The sequence below is a fragment of the Schistocerca nitens genome, chromosome 2, assembly GCF_023898315.1.
Source record: "Schistocerca nitens isolate TAMUIC-IGC-003100 chromosome 2, iqSchNite1.1, whole genome shotgun sequence".
Taxonomy (NCBI): Eukaryota; Metazoa; Arthropoda; class Insecta; order Orthoptera; family Acrididae; genus Schistocerca; species Schistocerca nitens.
Window position 1 is genome coordinate 639,918,357 of NC_064615.1, and position 16,873 is coordinate 639,935,229.

General features: G+C 43.9%; 1 protein-coding gene across 2 annotated transcripts in view; it reads left to right on the forward strand.

The window, feature by feature from the left end:
• Positions 1 to 8,843: 8,843 nt before the first annotated feature.
• The window catches only part of LOC126234535 (von Willebrand factor C and EGF domain-containing protein-like), a 138,820-nt gene continuing 130,790 nt past the window's right edge, over positions 8,844 to 16,873 (forward strand). For both annotated transcript variants that reach the window (XM_049943231.1, XM_049943232.1), the window contains exon 1: positions 8,844 to 8,894. In XM_049943231.1, the coding sequence (XP_049799188.1) occupies positions 8,858 to 8,894 (37 nt within the window). In that variant the 5' untranslated portion in view covers positions 8,844 to 8,857. The remainder of the gene's footprint in view (positions 8,895 to 16,873) is intronic.

Sequence of the window (16,873 nt, forward strand, 5' to 3'; positions counted from 1 at the left end):
GCCTCGATTTCCGAGTGGAGCTTCGGCCGCGATGAAAAGAAAACCACCAGAATTTCAGACTTTTTCTGGAATTTCCCAAATTCCTTCCAAACTAAGCGTTTAATCGAAAACGCCAAGTTTACCAAAAATTTAGAGCGTTAAAATCTGCATCGATTAAATACCAAAACTTTGATGTTTGATTTTTCTACAGAAAAGCTACGCCAGAACACGGCAATTTTTCACACTGACCCAAAAAACACTCGATACGTCGCTATAATAAGTCGCCATTTTGATGCATAATTTTACCGCAGAAATGTTGTAGAGCATCAGGTTGTGTTTCCAGTAAGTTAAAGAAAGTGACAAAAAGCCTAGCTGATAAATAAATATCGCCGTTATACGATCATATGTAAATTACATGATTTACAGCAAACATCAACTATATATTTCAAGACGAATTTTTCTTCATATATTCACTCTTATTCATTTACTTTTCACTTTACTCATGCTTTGCTTACGTAGGCAAGCGGAAAAAGAAAAAGCTGCGTTTTACAATCTGTTTGACTTTGAAAAGGCATTTGTTGTAGATTGACGATTTCTGTTGCATGGGTGGCGTGCTAGGCAAGAGAACTATTTTCTTCAATAGCTACCAAGTACAATAAAAAAACTCCTCCCGAAGACGCCATGAAGGCCCAACGGTACCGACCGGCCGCCGTGTCATCCTGAGCCCACAGGCGTCACTGGATGCGAATATGGAGGGGCATGTCGTCAGCACACTGCTCTCCATACGTTAGTTTCTGAGACCGTAGCCGCTACTTCTCAATCAAGTAGCTCCTCAGTTTGCCTCACAAGGGCTGAGTGCACCCCACTTGCCAACAGCGCTCGCCAGACCAGATGGCCATCCAAACAAGTGCTAGCCCAGCCCAACAGCGCTTAATGTCGGTGATCTGGCGGGAACCAGTGTTACCACTGCGGCAAGGCCATTGGCACAAAGTACAATGAAGCGACAAAAGTGATGGGATAGCAATATGCACATTTACAGATGGCAATAGTGTCACGTACACAAGGTATAAAATTGCAGTACATTGGACGAGTTGTTATTTTTACTCAGGTGATTCATGCAGAAAGATTTCCGATGGGAATTGACAGACTTTGAACGCGGAATGGTAGTTGGAGCTAGACGCATGGGACATTCTCTTACGGAAATTGTGAGGGAATTCTATGTTCCACGAACCACAGTGCCAAGACTGTGCCGAGAATACCGAATTTCAGACTTTACCTCTCAGCACTGACAATGCAGTGGCCGACGGGCTACACTTAACGACTGAGAGCATCGGCATTTACGCAGAGATTGTAAGGCGTCCGGACTTTACGGACCTTACATGAGCTTGATCCATAACGACAGTACAATACAGTATGAGATCCTCAGAAAATAATAATTATGTTATATCAACAAAAGGCAATTGCAGTTAATCTCATGTACCGAAAACTAACAAACCAATATCTACCAATATATGGACTGGCATGAACAAACAAGTTAAAGTGAAACATATATAACCGAGCAGGTGGTTAATGATATCCCATTTAGCAAGAGAATGGTAAGTTCCAGCGCAGAAAGGGATAAGGCCAGAACAATACATTATTCCTTTTAACGTAAATAAGGCCAGGACTGAGGCTAAGTGGCTGCATGTCATTTTCAGGACTAGGCTGCGACCCAGCAAGAAAAATAAAAATGTATTCATCTCTAGCGAGACGGTGACTGGCTGAAGCCATACTTGGTGACGCAGATGCGACATGGTGGGGAGATCCCCATTATATAAAAACATTTTGAGACCTAAAATTTCTATCTCTCGCTCTCGTATTGTGGCGGACCACAAAAGTGTGTGGAAATAAGTGGAGGAGTTGAGAGTTTGCTTTCTGCGAAGTGAGGACGAAGTGCTTCATGTATTGTGGCTACAGATAGCAAAGCGAAAGTTAATTATACCTGCAGGAATTTTTGCGGGCAAAGAAATTGTGCATGTCGCTCAAACCCATAGCGAGTGTGCAGTAGCCATTATTTCGACTAGGTTGTGTACACTTTGACCATTGAATATCAAAAGCTAGGATACTGACCTACCCTCACATTGTGTGCATGAGAGTCTTTTTCATTGGTTCAAAAAGTAAATTTATTCTCCACCAACTCAGCGCATTGACCAGCTATGACAATGTAGATTTAAATGAGTTGATGAGGACTTTTAATAATCATTATTTTCTGTGATGAAAAATTTTCATGTGTAGAGATAATGATTTTAATAATTGTCATTTCAATATGTCCAAGAATTTAATATTTTGTTATTGAGTGTCAAAAGTTCAAAATGGTTCAAATGGCTCTGAGCACTATGGGACTCAACTGCTGAGGTCATTAGTCCCCTAGAACTTAGAACTAGTTAAACCTAACTAACCTAAGGACATCACACACATCCATGCCCGAGGCAGGATTCGAACCTGCGACCGTAGCGGTCTCGCGGTTCCAGACTGCAGCGCCAGAACCGCGCGGCCACTTCGGCCGGCTAGTGTCAAAAGTATTTGAACATGATTTTTGTTAATCAATGGCTCTGAGTACTATGCGACTTAACTTCTGAGGTCATCAGTCGCCTAGAACTTAGAACTAATTAAACCTAACTAACCAAAGGGCATCACACACATCCATGCCCGAGGCAGGATTCGCACCTGCGACCGTAGCGGCCACTCCGGCCGGCTTTGTTAATCACTTGACCCCTGAAAGCAACAGTTGATCAATTATATGTAGAATAAAAAAGGGAATAGCTGTGTTGTCTTTCTAGAATAGACCCCAAACTTTCAGTTTTATTACTTCATGCGTTCTAGTTACGTGACAGCAGCATTTCTAACGATTTTTGTTATGATCCGCAACTGATATTAGCTACTTTACAGGACCAGGTTCATATTTATTTAGAATGTCATTTTGACACCCTGGGCTTGAGAAGACAGTTCAGATGTTTTGACCATATGGACACTAACAAGGGAACCTCCCCATCGCACCCCCCTCAGATTTAGTTATAAGTTGGCATAGTGGATAGGCCTTGAAAAACAGAACACAGATCAATCGAGAAAACAGGAAGAAGTTGTGTGGAAGTATGAAAAAATAAGCAAAATATACAAACTGAGTAGTCCATGCGCAAGATAGGCAACATCAAGGAAAGTGTGAGCTAAGGAGTGCCGTGGTCCCGTGGTTAGCGTAAGCGGCTGCGGCTTGAGAGGTCCTTGGTTCAAGTCCTCCCTCGAGTGAGAAATTTATTTTTTTATCTTCGCAAAGTTATGATCTGTCCGTTCGTTCATTGACGTCTCTATTCACTGTAATAAGTTTAGTGTCTGTGTTTTGCGACCGCACCGCAAAACGTGCGATTAGTAGAGGAAAAGACGGGCCTCTCCAATGGGAACTGAAAACATTTGATCGCAAGGTCATAGGTCAACCGATTTCTCCACAGGAAAACACATCTGATATATTCTATACGACACTGGTGACGGCATGTGCGTAACATGACAGGAATATGTTGTTGACCCACCTAACTTGTTCACTTGGCGAATGGGTAAAAAGATTCTTCTACCTTGCCTGATTTAGGTTTTCTTGTGGATGTGATAATCACTCCAAAAAAAGGGAAGAAAACATAACGGATGGACAGATAATAATTGTCTGAAAATAAAAAATTAAAATTTTCATTCGAGGGAAGACTTGAACCAAGGACCTCTCCTTCCACAGCCGCTCACGCTAACCACGGGACCACGGCGCTCCTTAGCTCACACTGTCCTTGAAGTTGCCTATCTTGGGCATGGACTACTCCGTTTGTATATTTTGCTTATTTTTTTTCATAGTTCCACACAACTTCTTCCTGTTTTCTCGATTGGTCTGTGTTCCGTTTTTCTAGGCCTATCCACTGTGCCAACTTATAACTAAATCTTAGGGGGGTGCGATGGGGATGTTCCCTTGTAAGTGGTAAGCTAAGTTTGCACACGTTAGTGCACTCGCTGTGCAGATACAAAGGTCGGACGTACAACAAATGGTCAGTGCTAACAGGCAAACAACACTGTGTGAAATAACCACAGAAAACAACGTGGGATGTTTGACGAATGTATCCGTTACAACAGTATGGCGAAATTAGGCATTGACGGGCTACGGCCATAGATGACCGACGCGAATGCTTCTGCTAACAGCACATCACCACCTGCAGAGCCTCGTCTGGACTCGTACCTTATCGACGGGACCATAGACGACTGGTCAGAGGAGTCCCAATTTCAGCTAGTAAGAGCTAATGGTAAAGTTCGATTGTTGTCCAGATCCGATGAATCCATGGACCTAAATTTTCAACAAGGCATTGTGAAAGCTGGTGGAAGCTCCATAATGGTGTGGGCTGTGTTTACGTGGAAAGGACTTGGTCTTCTGGTCCAACTGATCTGACCATTGACTGGAAATTGTTATGTTCGGCTACTTGGAGATCGTTTCCAGCCATTCATGGACTTCTTATTCCCATAACAATGTGCCATGTCACCAGGCCACAATTGCTCGTGATTGGTTTTGAACGACATCCTGGACAGTTCGAGCGAATGATCTGGCCACCCAGATCGCCTGACATGAATCCTACCGAACATTTATGGGACATAATCGAGAGGACAGTTCGTGCACAAAACCCTGCACTGGCAACACTTACACGGTTATGGACGGCTATAGACGTAGCATGGGTCAATATTTCTGTAGAAGACTTGTTCATTTCATGCCTCATCAAGTTGATTCACTGGGCCGGGCAAAATGATGTTGACGCGATACTAGGAGGTATCTCATAACTTTCATCATCTCATTGTATAACCATATGTAATTTAATTTATTGTTATCTGAATTAATTTTCTTTACCCCTCGAAAAACAATAATAATCCTAACCTACTTTTTTTCACCAATACCGTTGAAATTATGAATATTAGAAAAAGTAATTGGATGGAAAGTAGAAAGCTGATGCTGGTCAACAACTGTGTGATTTACTTATAATAGAATAATGGCGATATTTACTTATCAGTTAAGTTTTTTGTCACCTTCTTTAATTTACAGGAAAAACAATTTCATGCTCTACAACATTTCTCCTATAAAATTTTGCGTCAAAATGGCCACGTTTTATATGACGAACCGAGTGTTTTTCGACCAGTATGAAATATTGCCGCGTTCTGACATAGCTTTTCTATAGAAAAATCAAACAACTAAGTTTTGGTACTCAATCGATGCAGAATTTAACGCTCTACACTTTTGGTAAACTTGGCGTTTTCCAGTAAACGCTTAATTTCGGAAGAATTTGAAAAAACTCTGGTGATTTTGAAACTTCCTGGCAGATTAAAAGTGTGTGCCCGACCGAGATTCGAGCTCGGGACCTTTGCCTTGCGCGGGCAAGTGCTCTACCAACTGAGCTACCGATTAATCTGCCAGGAAGTTTCATATCAGCGCACACTCCGCTGCAGAGTGAAAATCTCATTCTGGAAACATCCCCCAGGCTGTGGCTAAGCCATGTCTCCGCTATATGCTTTCTTTCAGGAGTGCTAGTTCTGCAAGGTTCGCAGGAGAGCTTCTCTAAAGTTTGGAAGGTAGGAGACGAGGTACTGGCGGAAGTAAAGCTGTGAGTACCGTGCGTGAGTCGTGCTTCGGTAGCTCAGTTGGTAGAGCACTTGCCCGCGAAAGGCAAAGGTCCCGATTTCGAGTCTCGGTCGGGCACACAGTTTTAATCTGCCAGGAAGTTTCATATCAGCGCACACTCCGCTGCAGAGTGAATATCTCATTCTGGTGATTTTCTTTTCATCACTGCTGAATCTCCACTCAGAAATCGGGGCAATCTCAGATAATTCTTCTCAGACATCTACATGAGGAACTAAAACAGTTTCCAGAACTCCGGCCGACCGAAGTGGTCGAGCGGTTCTAGGCGTTACAAAAAAAAAAAAAAAAAAATGGTTCAAATGGCTCTGAGCACTATGTGACTTAACTTCTGAGGTCATCAGTCCCCTAGAACCAACTACTTCAACCTAACTAACCTAAGGACATCCCACACATCCATGCCCGAGGCAGGATTCGAACCTGCGACCGTAGTGGTCGCGCGGTTCCAGACCTAGGCGTTACAGTCTGGAACCGCGCGACCGCTACGGTCGCAGGTTCGAATCCTGCCTCGGGCATGGATGTGTGTGATGTCCTTAGGTTAGTTAGGTTTAAGTAGTTCTAAGTTCTAGGGGAGTGATGATCTTAGAAGTTAAGTCCCATAATGCTCAGAGCCATTTGTACCATTTGAACCAGAATTCCGCTATTTTTGCAAAGCAGAACTCTAATTTTCTTGGCCTACTGCGCAAATAATCAGATTATATTCATCCGGTATTTGGGAATCAGAGCACTTAGTGACTTACAGCAAACCCTATACGTAATTTCAAACCTTTGCGAAACTCTTTCTCCCTGACATCCCCACAATGTGAAGAAAGGAAAAAAGTTCTTCGGTTACTACACTGGTGTCCAAAATTAAAGCAACAAACCGCTATTTCCCCGTCCTGTGTCTAACTCACGATATAATCATACAAACTGTCAACTAGATGTCCGTACGATCGTGGTCTGCACGGAAGATGTCATTCCGGTCAGTGGACAACCATGCTATCGATGACATCAACTGACGGCAGCTGGCATGTGAGCTTGCAGCATCTGCTGGACGTGTTGTATCGAGGCTAACGGTGTGCAGAAGGCTTCGGCAGAGTGGCCTTTATTGTCAGAGACTTGCTGTACGTACGTGTACCCCCGACGCGTCTTTAAAGAAGGGAACGCATATAGTAGAGGCATCAATCTGCCGCCTGGACGGTCGAAAAGTGGGCCAATGTCCACTGAGGATCTCGATTTAGTCTGGAGAGTGATTCCTGAGGGAATCGCATCTGGAGGGGACGCGAAACACGATTTCGAGTCCCAGCCATTGTGGAAAATGACCAATATCGATCCCTAATGGTGTGGCCAGGGATTGTTTTTATCACTCGAACCCCCCTTCATGAAATTGTTCGGGTGAATCGGCGAGGTTGAACTGCTGTCAGGTATCGTGACAAGATCTCGGGACCTCATCTGTGGTTGTTGCGAGGTGCTGTGCATCCAGACTTCGTATTGATGGACGATAATGCTCGATCTCATAGAGCAAGGGTCGTTGATGTTTTCTTGGAAACAGAAGATATTGCACGCGTAGCTTTGCCTGCTCCTGCTCGCTCTCCCGATTTGAATCCCATTGAGCATGTCTTGGACGCACTAGGGAGACGACTTGCATCACGTCAGCACCCATCAACCAAGACCGCGAGCAGCTCTGCGGAGAAAGTGGCCGTTATTGCCTCAACATGAGTTGATGACATCATTCATAGCATGCCCCGCCGTTGTCAGGCCTGTATTGATGCCAGTGGCCACACCCCATACTGAGCACATTAACCAGTTATCGGAATGTGTACAAATCCGTTAAGCAGGAAAAAACGGAGAACATTTTTGTCTACCATTATGCATGCTGCAGTTATCAGCGTTCTGTATTCTTTACATTGTTTCTGCTTTACTATCACCTATTTACACTGTTTAGTAGCAAAATAAACGAGACCTTGCAAAATTTCCGTTTGTTGCTTTAATTTTGGACACCAGTGTATATTTAAATATCTTCAACATTTCTCGGCACTGTCAGCAACTGTATAAACATTAATTTTAATAATCAACAGCCTCAGTTGCACCGTTTACCTAGAATTTATCTAGGTTTCAGTCGGGATAACCCAACCTTCTTCAGAATAACAGTAACTACCGTTTGTCCATAGTGGACATCATCAAGCTAAAACTACAAATCCATAAATTATCGACAGAATGGAAAAACTTATCTGAGACTGCCTCGGCTCCACTTCGCGACCGCGATGCGGCAGCCACGACTGCTGTACAGCACAAACGGTAGTTACTGTTATTCTGAAGAAGGTTGGGTTATCCCGAATGAAACCTAGGTAAATTCTAGGTAAACGGTGCAACTGCGGCTGTTGATTATTAAAATTAAAATTAACCAGCGTGTATTTTTGCTGTTCGTGCAGTAAAACTACCGTATTAGGGACGACGTTTTAATTTATTACTTCGTTACTACTATCTGTATTCGCAACACATTTTGCAGGCGGTACCCACATATAGCACTGAATGTAGCTGCAAAATGGTATCTTTTACGAGACGTCGTGAACATTGAGATGCATGAAAAACTAGCTTTCGCTTAAAGCGGGGTGCTAATTAACCAGAATATACTCATCCAGTGTTGGATAATCAGAGCACTTAGTGACTTCCAACAAACCTTAAACATAATTTCAAAAGTTTTCTAAGCTTTTTCTTGCTTACGTGATTAATGATGCCGCGCGTTGCACCTTTGGAGACTTAAATTAAGTGCTGACATGCGCTTTAATGTTTCATATCGTCTAAGCCGAAACTACCTTTGAAAGTTACGCATATTGGCAGGCGTAAAGAAGAATGAATCGAAAACACAGCGTTCAACAATCGCGCAGTGGTTATTACTGTTCATAAGTAGACTTAAATGCAAAGGTTGGCAATTGCTAAAGCAGTTACGCTGCTTTCCCGGGGCCTTCCGACTTCTGCCGATTACTGACGAAGGGGCACAGCTTAAAAAAAAAAATCACGCGCCTAAAATACAAACAATGTACAGTTATGCAGTGAAAATGGCGGTGTGGCAGACATGGGGAAAATTAGCAGCTGCCATCCTTCCCTGTGCGCTCAAGCTCCGGATTGGGACAGGTATCGGCGTGGAAGTGGAGGGGCAGACATGACATCACGAGGCCGAAGGAGACAGCTCGGCGCAGTTATCGTTCAGCTCTCACCATGTGCGCACGTAGCGGTGCAGTGTGCGCATATGTCGGTGAGTACAGACGCTGCGAACTCTTGCTCCACTCATCATGCGAGGCATGACGTCGTGTCGTTTGCCTGTACGCCTTAAGTTTAACAAATCAACTTTGGTACCGAAGTAGCTCGTAGTGCTTGACAATTGTTGCAATTTGTTAACCTATCCTTTTCTGATAACACGGAACGCGATTCCGAGTTCCCTCGCGTCGAGTGTAAACGAAGTTTATATGAAAGTCGCACCTTGAGCAGCTCTATGAAGAAATCTGAACTGATTTCTCGGGATAGGCGCATTTAAGTGAACTGAGCATCCGTATAATGCAAGCGTGTCGTAACCATCGAATGTCTTGTTAATTCATTCTCAGTACAATTGTTTAATGGCCACGTCTTCGAAGTATTGTACTGAATAACGACAAATGCAGTACTACTATCCAGGAGCAGCCTAGCCCGTGCAGGGATATGAAACAGCAATAAAAGAAACAATTCCTTTGGGACTGCGAGCTGTAAACATTAAGCTACCGGTACTCCGGCGGCGTATGCAAATAAGTTTTACAGCGTCAAACAAATGGTAATAACACTTTATAGAATGATGCAAGAGAGTTGTAAAATAATTTATTTTTAAAAACAATCACAGCATAAATTTTGAAAAGATGATCTGCTAGCAAGAGCGGACCCAGGAATTTTTAATGGTGAGGTTAATTCCCAACCTTTTTCTTTTATCCCAGCCCGTCGCTGGGAACGTCCTTATCTGCGTGTTGCTTCTTCAGTTTCCGAACTAAATTTTTCTGCATGTCATGAATGTTATCTATTAAAAACTGAGAGTACATTCATGAAGCGTACATTCATGAAGCGGAGAGAACAGAGGCAATAACACGTCAACAACGTCTTGTATGTGGATTTTCGCGAAATAATCTCTTTGAATCCTGAAACTATTCCAGCCCCCCTCACATGCAGAACCAGTTAGGCCGTATTCAGTGTTGACATACCAAATAGTACGTACTTTAAACTGTTGAGCATTGCCATCATCTGAGATTCTGCTGCTTTGTAAGAGGTAGGACGCCAAAAATAGTGCTGGTGTCAGATGTAGCCGGATCCTCTATCCATGCTCCTCATTTAATCCTTGCACTTTTATGCTTTTTTCCGTACTTGCGTACTTTGTGAGCGTAAATAGGTACCTTAACATGCATTCATGTACCCACTATTGACGTAATAACATAAATTTGCGTTTTTAAACTTCTCCTTCTGCAAAATACAATGTGTTTATTTTTCTGCTCACCCGGCCATACTTCAACACCTGTCATTTTCTGTGAGTCTATTTATTTTTGTGAAAATATTATACAAATTTCGTGGTTGTTTTCCTGTTCCAGACCTAAAAATCACAACAGCATTTTTAAATTTTTAATTGTTCACTTGAAAACTATTAATTGTGGAAGTAGATTTGCACAGCAAATTTGTAAACAATTTCTTCTGACTACTTTGCAAATGAGTCTGTCAAACTACAAAAAGACGTAATAACTATTCTGGAAGTGTTAGTTTCTATCAGAGAAACATTAAATGTAGGGGCAATAAACCGAATCGCCATATAATTATTTCAGTTTTACCGTCAGGCCAGCTTACTAACTCTGTGATATTCGGTACTTATTTATAAGGTTGTCTTACTGTCATTTGGAAATCAGTGAGCAACAACCCATGTATTGTAAATAATATGTTAACTGTGACAATTTCCATTGCTGGTCATCAAGGTTACAGTACCGTACTTCATAAATTTAGTCATTTCCTTCCGTCATGTTCACTAGCACCTTGTACTACCCAAGCGCACGAACAGCTTATAGGCAGCTCAGCTGGCCATGACGGTCTAGAGAAGACGCTACTAGCTGAACTGTCGACATTGCTCACTGTCCACTTGCCTCCAAACACTGAGGCGCCCAGGAATTCGCTGACAGAATATATATAAAAAGAATATTTTTTTCATCAAGAGCAGTGAAAATCTTGCGATGTAATTCATCTTTCGTTGTACTCGTATAATAATACAAATAGTAACCACAGGCTTTTTGCAGGTGATTATAAAAAACTGCATAAATATCCGGTAAGACCTTGGTAAGAGTTCAAAATAACACAGACTGGTATCTTACTTTAAACATTCAGAAATATAAAACAGGGCAGAATTTCTTTCCAGCAAGCCAGAGTTTGAAGTTAGGGCACAGGAAGAAGTCACTACCATTATGCTAGTGAGAGAGCATTTTTTGCATGCCAACTTTGGTTTTTTCAGCCAACGCAGATTTCTAAAGATTTAACAATGAAGCATAATAAGGTCCAGTTGTGGTTCTGCCTTTTTCCAAGTAATCTATAAGGAATATTCCTTGGGAATTCCATAAAAACAGTCATCATTTTACCAGCCGACAAAATTCTTTGCCATCTTTGATGCACTGCGATGCCTTGGTCCATTGGTTTGACTGCCGTTTTGACTCTGGTGTGTAATAATGGATTCAGGTTTCATCAATAGTCACAAATTGGCACAGAAAATTTTGCGGATTGCATTTAAACGTCGCCAAACCATTGTGTTGAAATGTGCCAGGTGCACTTTTGTTCGACTGTGATCAGTCGCTGCACCCACTTTGCGTACGACTTCTTCATAGCCAATTCTCCGTGCACGATATTACGCACTAGTGCTCTTGAGATGTCTACAGTCTCAGCAGTCTAACGAATCTTCATCAGGCGATCTTGCATTGCAGCATCATGGATTTTTGTCAATGGTTTCCTTTATGGTACCTCAGTTGGACGACCGCGACGCGCTGCATTTTCGGTGCTTGCCCGATCACGTTCAAATTCATTAATCGAAAAGTAAATGGTCTTCAGTGATGGTGCAGAGTCCGCGAGACCTTCATCCAGTTCTTTTGATTTGTGCGTGAGTCTTTCCCATAAATGAAAATGTTTAGTAACAGCACGAAACGCAGTTTTTCCTTGTTTTCAATTGCAAAAGACACACTGACTAATTTAGGTGGCTGTCAACAATGAACCGTGTGCTGCACACTGCTGAAATTCTTTATACGATCCTTAGAATATTCAGGCTTACCAACCAGAGGAGGAGGAGATTGTTTGACGTCCCATCAACGAGATCATTACAGATGGAGCACAAGCTCGGATTCGGGAAGAATGGGGAAGGAAATCGGGCGTGCCCTTTCGAAGGAACCGCCCCGTAATTTTCCTGGAGTGATTTAGGAAAAACACGGAAAATCTAAATCAAGATGGTCGCCCTGGGTTTGAACCGTGATCCTCCCGAACGCGAGTCCCAGTGTCTTAACCATTGCGTCACCTCTCTCGGTGCTTACCAACCATGAATACGCAACAAAAATGATTCTTTCACGGAAATTTACCCAGACTTGCCAGACCACCCTCGCAATATCCTATGACTGCTATAACAAAATCCCAATTGGAATTAGTCACTCATAACAAATACTCGGGTGTAACAATCACTGTGGAGATGAATTTGAATTATCAGGTAGGCTCAGTAGACTAGTAAGCAGTTAGCAGATAATAATTCATTAATAGGATGCTGCGAAAATGCAGTCAGTTTACAAAGGAGGTGCTACGAAACACTCGTTTTATAAAAACGGAAATGAAATTCAAATAATTTGAAAGCCCGCTAAAAAGCTCCATTCGTGTCATGTGATGTCACGAGCTAGCTCACCTCTCCTACTGTCATAAAGCTAATCTACAGTGATGTCTTGTTTTGGAATTTTTATTTCGGAAAATGACTTACCACGCTGCACGAATACCAGCATAAAACGCTTGAAAAAATTGAGTGTTTCAGAGGATGAGGGTGCGTAAAAATTGGTTGCACTGTGCCGGCAAAATGCCACAATGTCGATGCCAAAGTTCTCTCACTTAATTGAAAATGTTTTGCTCTCTGAAGTTAACATCAAATCTCCTCCGAGATAAGCTTTCTCACTGTTACAAAGGAGGATAGCGTCAATCGACGAACTTGCTCATAAAAAAAATTATCGTTATACCCACTTCTTTGCACATTATTGGCAGCTAGATTGATAGAGCGGTGAACTGCCGAATGTTAAAAGATGATGTCCCTAGGTCCCTGATTCGAATCTCGCCTGCAACAATATTTTAGCTTATTTGTAAAACAAATCGACAGTACTTCCATACGAAAACCAAATCACAATTGCAGAACTTCACAGCACCGATTAAAAACAGTATTATTGTTTTCCTTGGCGTTTACTGTTCACTCACATCATTTTCAAAAAGGTATTTTCTAGTTTGTGAACAGACTTTTTACTTTATTAGAAACAATGCTTTTCTCTTCATACTGTCCAGCCGGGATCCTTATTGTTTAAGCTTTTGAAGTTTAATCTTACATAAGATGAAGTCAACTCAACTTCAGATACTGACGTTAGTTTACACTAAAAAACAGCACAGCTCCTACGTTTCTTACCTTCATGTTGCACATGCTTTATATCGCTGCGCATGCAAAACCTTATCGTCCTACACCTTATTTTACTGCTGGAGTATGGTGATATCTTCAATACTAGCAATGCTTTCCAAAAAAGGTAATTGTTTGTAAACAAAGTAGATGCATTTACCCTCAGTTGCCCATTTCTCAGACTAAAATTAATGTGAAGCTATATACAATACATCCCACCATCCAAACAACTGCTACGAGTTATTGCTAATGCTTTACACATATTTCGTGTTAAACTTTTAGAAGTATATGACCTCATTGTTTACAGCCGTATGTGCTATCCGTTGCGCCACCAAACGCTTGCTCAGTACACTGTCTCTGGTGCCTTCCATAGAGGAACCGGCTTACGTAGCATTAAGTGATTGGTATAGGAATATGCTACAGCCTCCATAGGGACCACGAAGACAGAAACAGACTAACTACAGCGTGCACAGAAACATTTAAGCAGTCTTTCTTTACGCACGCAGAACACGAATGGAGTATAAATGAACTCTAATGTGTGGTATAGTCGGAAGTGTGCCAACTCTCATGGAGTTGAGAGCGTTTTGCAGAGTATGCCTGTAGATTAGGGAAAACTATAGCATTGTGACCCATTCCGTTACTAGATTAAATAATTAGCATATGATTTTTGAAAATGTTCAGTTTCCCATAGCTGCAACGGAAATGAAACTTTCGCTATTCAGTTAGTGTTGCAAACATGTACGAGGGCAGTTCAATAAGTAATGCAACACAATTTTTTTCTCGGCCAATTTTGGTTGAAAAAACCGGAAATTTCTTGTGGAATATTTTCAAACATTCCCGCTTCGTCTCGTATAGTTTCATTGACTTCCGACATGTGGCAGCGCTGTACGGAGCTGTTAAAATGGCGTCTGTAGCGGATGTGCGTTGCAAACAACGGGCAGTGATCGAGTTTCTTTTGGCGGAAAACCAGGGCATCTCAGATATTAATAGGCGCTTGCAGAATGTCTACGGTGATCTGGCAGTGGACAAAAGCACGGTGAGTCGTTGGGCAAAGCGTGTGTCATAATCGCCGCAAGGTCAAGCAAGACTGTCTGATCTCCCGCGTGCGGGCCGGCCGTGCACAGCTGTGACTCCTGCAATGGCGGAGCGTGCGAACACACTCGTTCGACCCCCCAGGGGATCCACAACTCTTTTGTGGATACGTGCGTAGCGAGCACGGGACCCCGAGCTGATGTGGCCTTCCTTCCTTTCCGGGCTGCATACCTTCCCTTTCCGCATCCTTCCCCATCCCCCATCTTCGCCCCCCCCCCTCACCTCTGGCTCTTTCTTTCCCTTTCTCCCCCTCTGGGGTTATGGTTTGTGCCTACGTCCGGAGACGGACGCTTGTAAATATACTACATTCTTCGCCTTCCTTGCTTGTAAGTCTTCATCCTTCCTTTGTCCTTCTCTTTTCCTTACCTCTTCTCTCTACCCTTTTCTCTGCTGCGGCGTTTGAGACCTCTCTTCTTTCCTTTCCCTTTCTCTTTCTTCCTCCCTGTGCGTGTCTGAAGGCCAAACCACGCACTTCCATGCGTAGCCGGTGACGGGGTAACGCGTAATTCCCCGCCCCGGGTAGACAGGTAGGACACGTACATACCCCCTGGTAACGGCCAGGCCCAGGGAGGGGTGATTACCCGAGCTGATACCTTCCGAAAGTGCCGATTGGTCCCTCCGTCCGTTTGTTGGGAGGTGTGACCTGAGGTGTGAACAATCACCTAAGGCGGGAGTGCCCTCAAAGAGGGCCCCCACAAGGGAGGAGCGCGCCATCGGAGACGCCAGTAATCATGGGGGATTCTTCCGCAATGGTTTCCTCACCTTCCACTATGTCTGCTCACAAACGTAAGTTCACTGAGTCTCAGCCACAGTCAGTTCTTCCATCGTTGCCACAGTTCCTTGTTGTTTCTCGGTCTGACGAAGGTCACGACTTCTCCACGGTCAACCCTTTCATTATTCAGAAAGGTGTCGACGCAATTGCAGGTCCAGTAAAGTTTTGTTCCAGATTACGGAATGGCACCCTGTTGTTAGAAACAGTCAGTGCCCTCCAGGCCCAAAAATTGCTGCATACCTCACTACTACACACTTTCCCTGTCCGGGTGGAACCGCACCGTACCTTAAATTCCTCGCGTGGAGTCGTTTATACACGCTCCCTCGATGGACTGTCTGACGAAGAAATTCAGCACTACCTGTCTGACCAGGGCGTAACGGCTGTTCATAGGGTTATGAAAAGGGTTGACACGAACATCATTCCAACCCGCACTGTCTTCTTGACATTTGACAAAGTTCAACTCCCATCGAAAATCAAAGCCGGCTATGAGATAATTTCCGTTCACCCTTACGTCCCAAACCCTACGCGTTGCTATCGGTGCCAGCGGTTCAATCACACCAGCCAGTCCTGTTCCAATCCGGCCAAATGTATTACGTGTGGCAGGGATGCCCATGAGGGTGCTTGTCCACCTCCATCCCCTCGCTGCATCAACTGTATGGGTGACCACGCCGCTTCCTCTCGAGATTGTCCCGTTTTCAAGGACGAAAAGCTCATCCAGGAAATTAAAGGAAAAGGTGTCGACCTTTGCTGCTCGAAAATTATTCGCCAGTCGACAGCCCACCGTGCCTCAGAAAGGAAAATACAGCACTGTCCTTGCTTCTCCTCGGCCAACAAAGGAGGCGGCCACGCAGACTTGCGACCTCACCTTTAGTGCCACGGTCGTCAGATCGGCCAGCGCAAAGATCGCCCGTTCAACCTCACCACTTTCGCCTGCCCACTCTCTGGCTCACCCTTCGTCGAGTTCTGCTAAATCTCGAGCCCAAAAGTCAGACACCAAGACTTCGAAAAAAGAGCATACTCGTGAAGAGTTTTTACGTACGGCAACTTCCCAACCATCAGTTCCTCCTTCCTCTAAACATCATACTTCCAAGAAGGCTACAAAGAAACCCAGTTCCTCTCCTTCTCCGCCAAGGCGTGTCCCATGTACAGCACCACCTGGCGGAAGTCGCCCTCGGCCGTCTTCTGTGTCGCCGAGGCGCACTGCTGGCGGCCGATCAACCGGCCGGTCGCTGGTGGCAGGAGCTGCTCCTGACCAACCTATGGATCAGGATCTTCTGCCTTCGGCTGAATGACATTCCATGCTGTCGGTCGCAAGCTCAGAGCAGTCGTTGAGTTGACAGCGACCTTGGTCACATTCCTCCATTTCCTGTTCACCCTATGTCCATTATCCACTGGAATATCCGCGGTATTCGAGCCAATCGGGATGAATTGTCGATCCTCTTACGATCCTACTCGCCGGTCATCTTCTGTCTTCAGGAAACAAAGCTGCGTCCCCATGACCGCTTTGTTCTCCCTCATTTTCAGTCCGTCTGATATGATCTCCCCTCTGTTGAAGGCACTCCAGCACATGGAGGACTCATGATTCTTCTCCATGAAACTCTCCATTATCACCCAATCCATTTAAACACTTCCTTCCAAGCTGTCGCCGTCCGTCTTTCCCTTTCCGGATACACGTTCTCTCTTTGTACTGTATACATTCCAT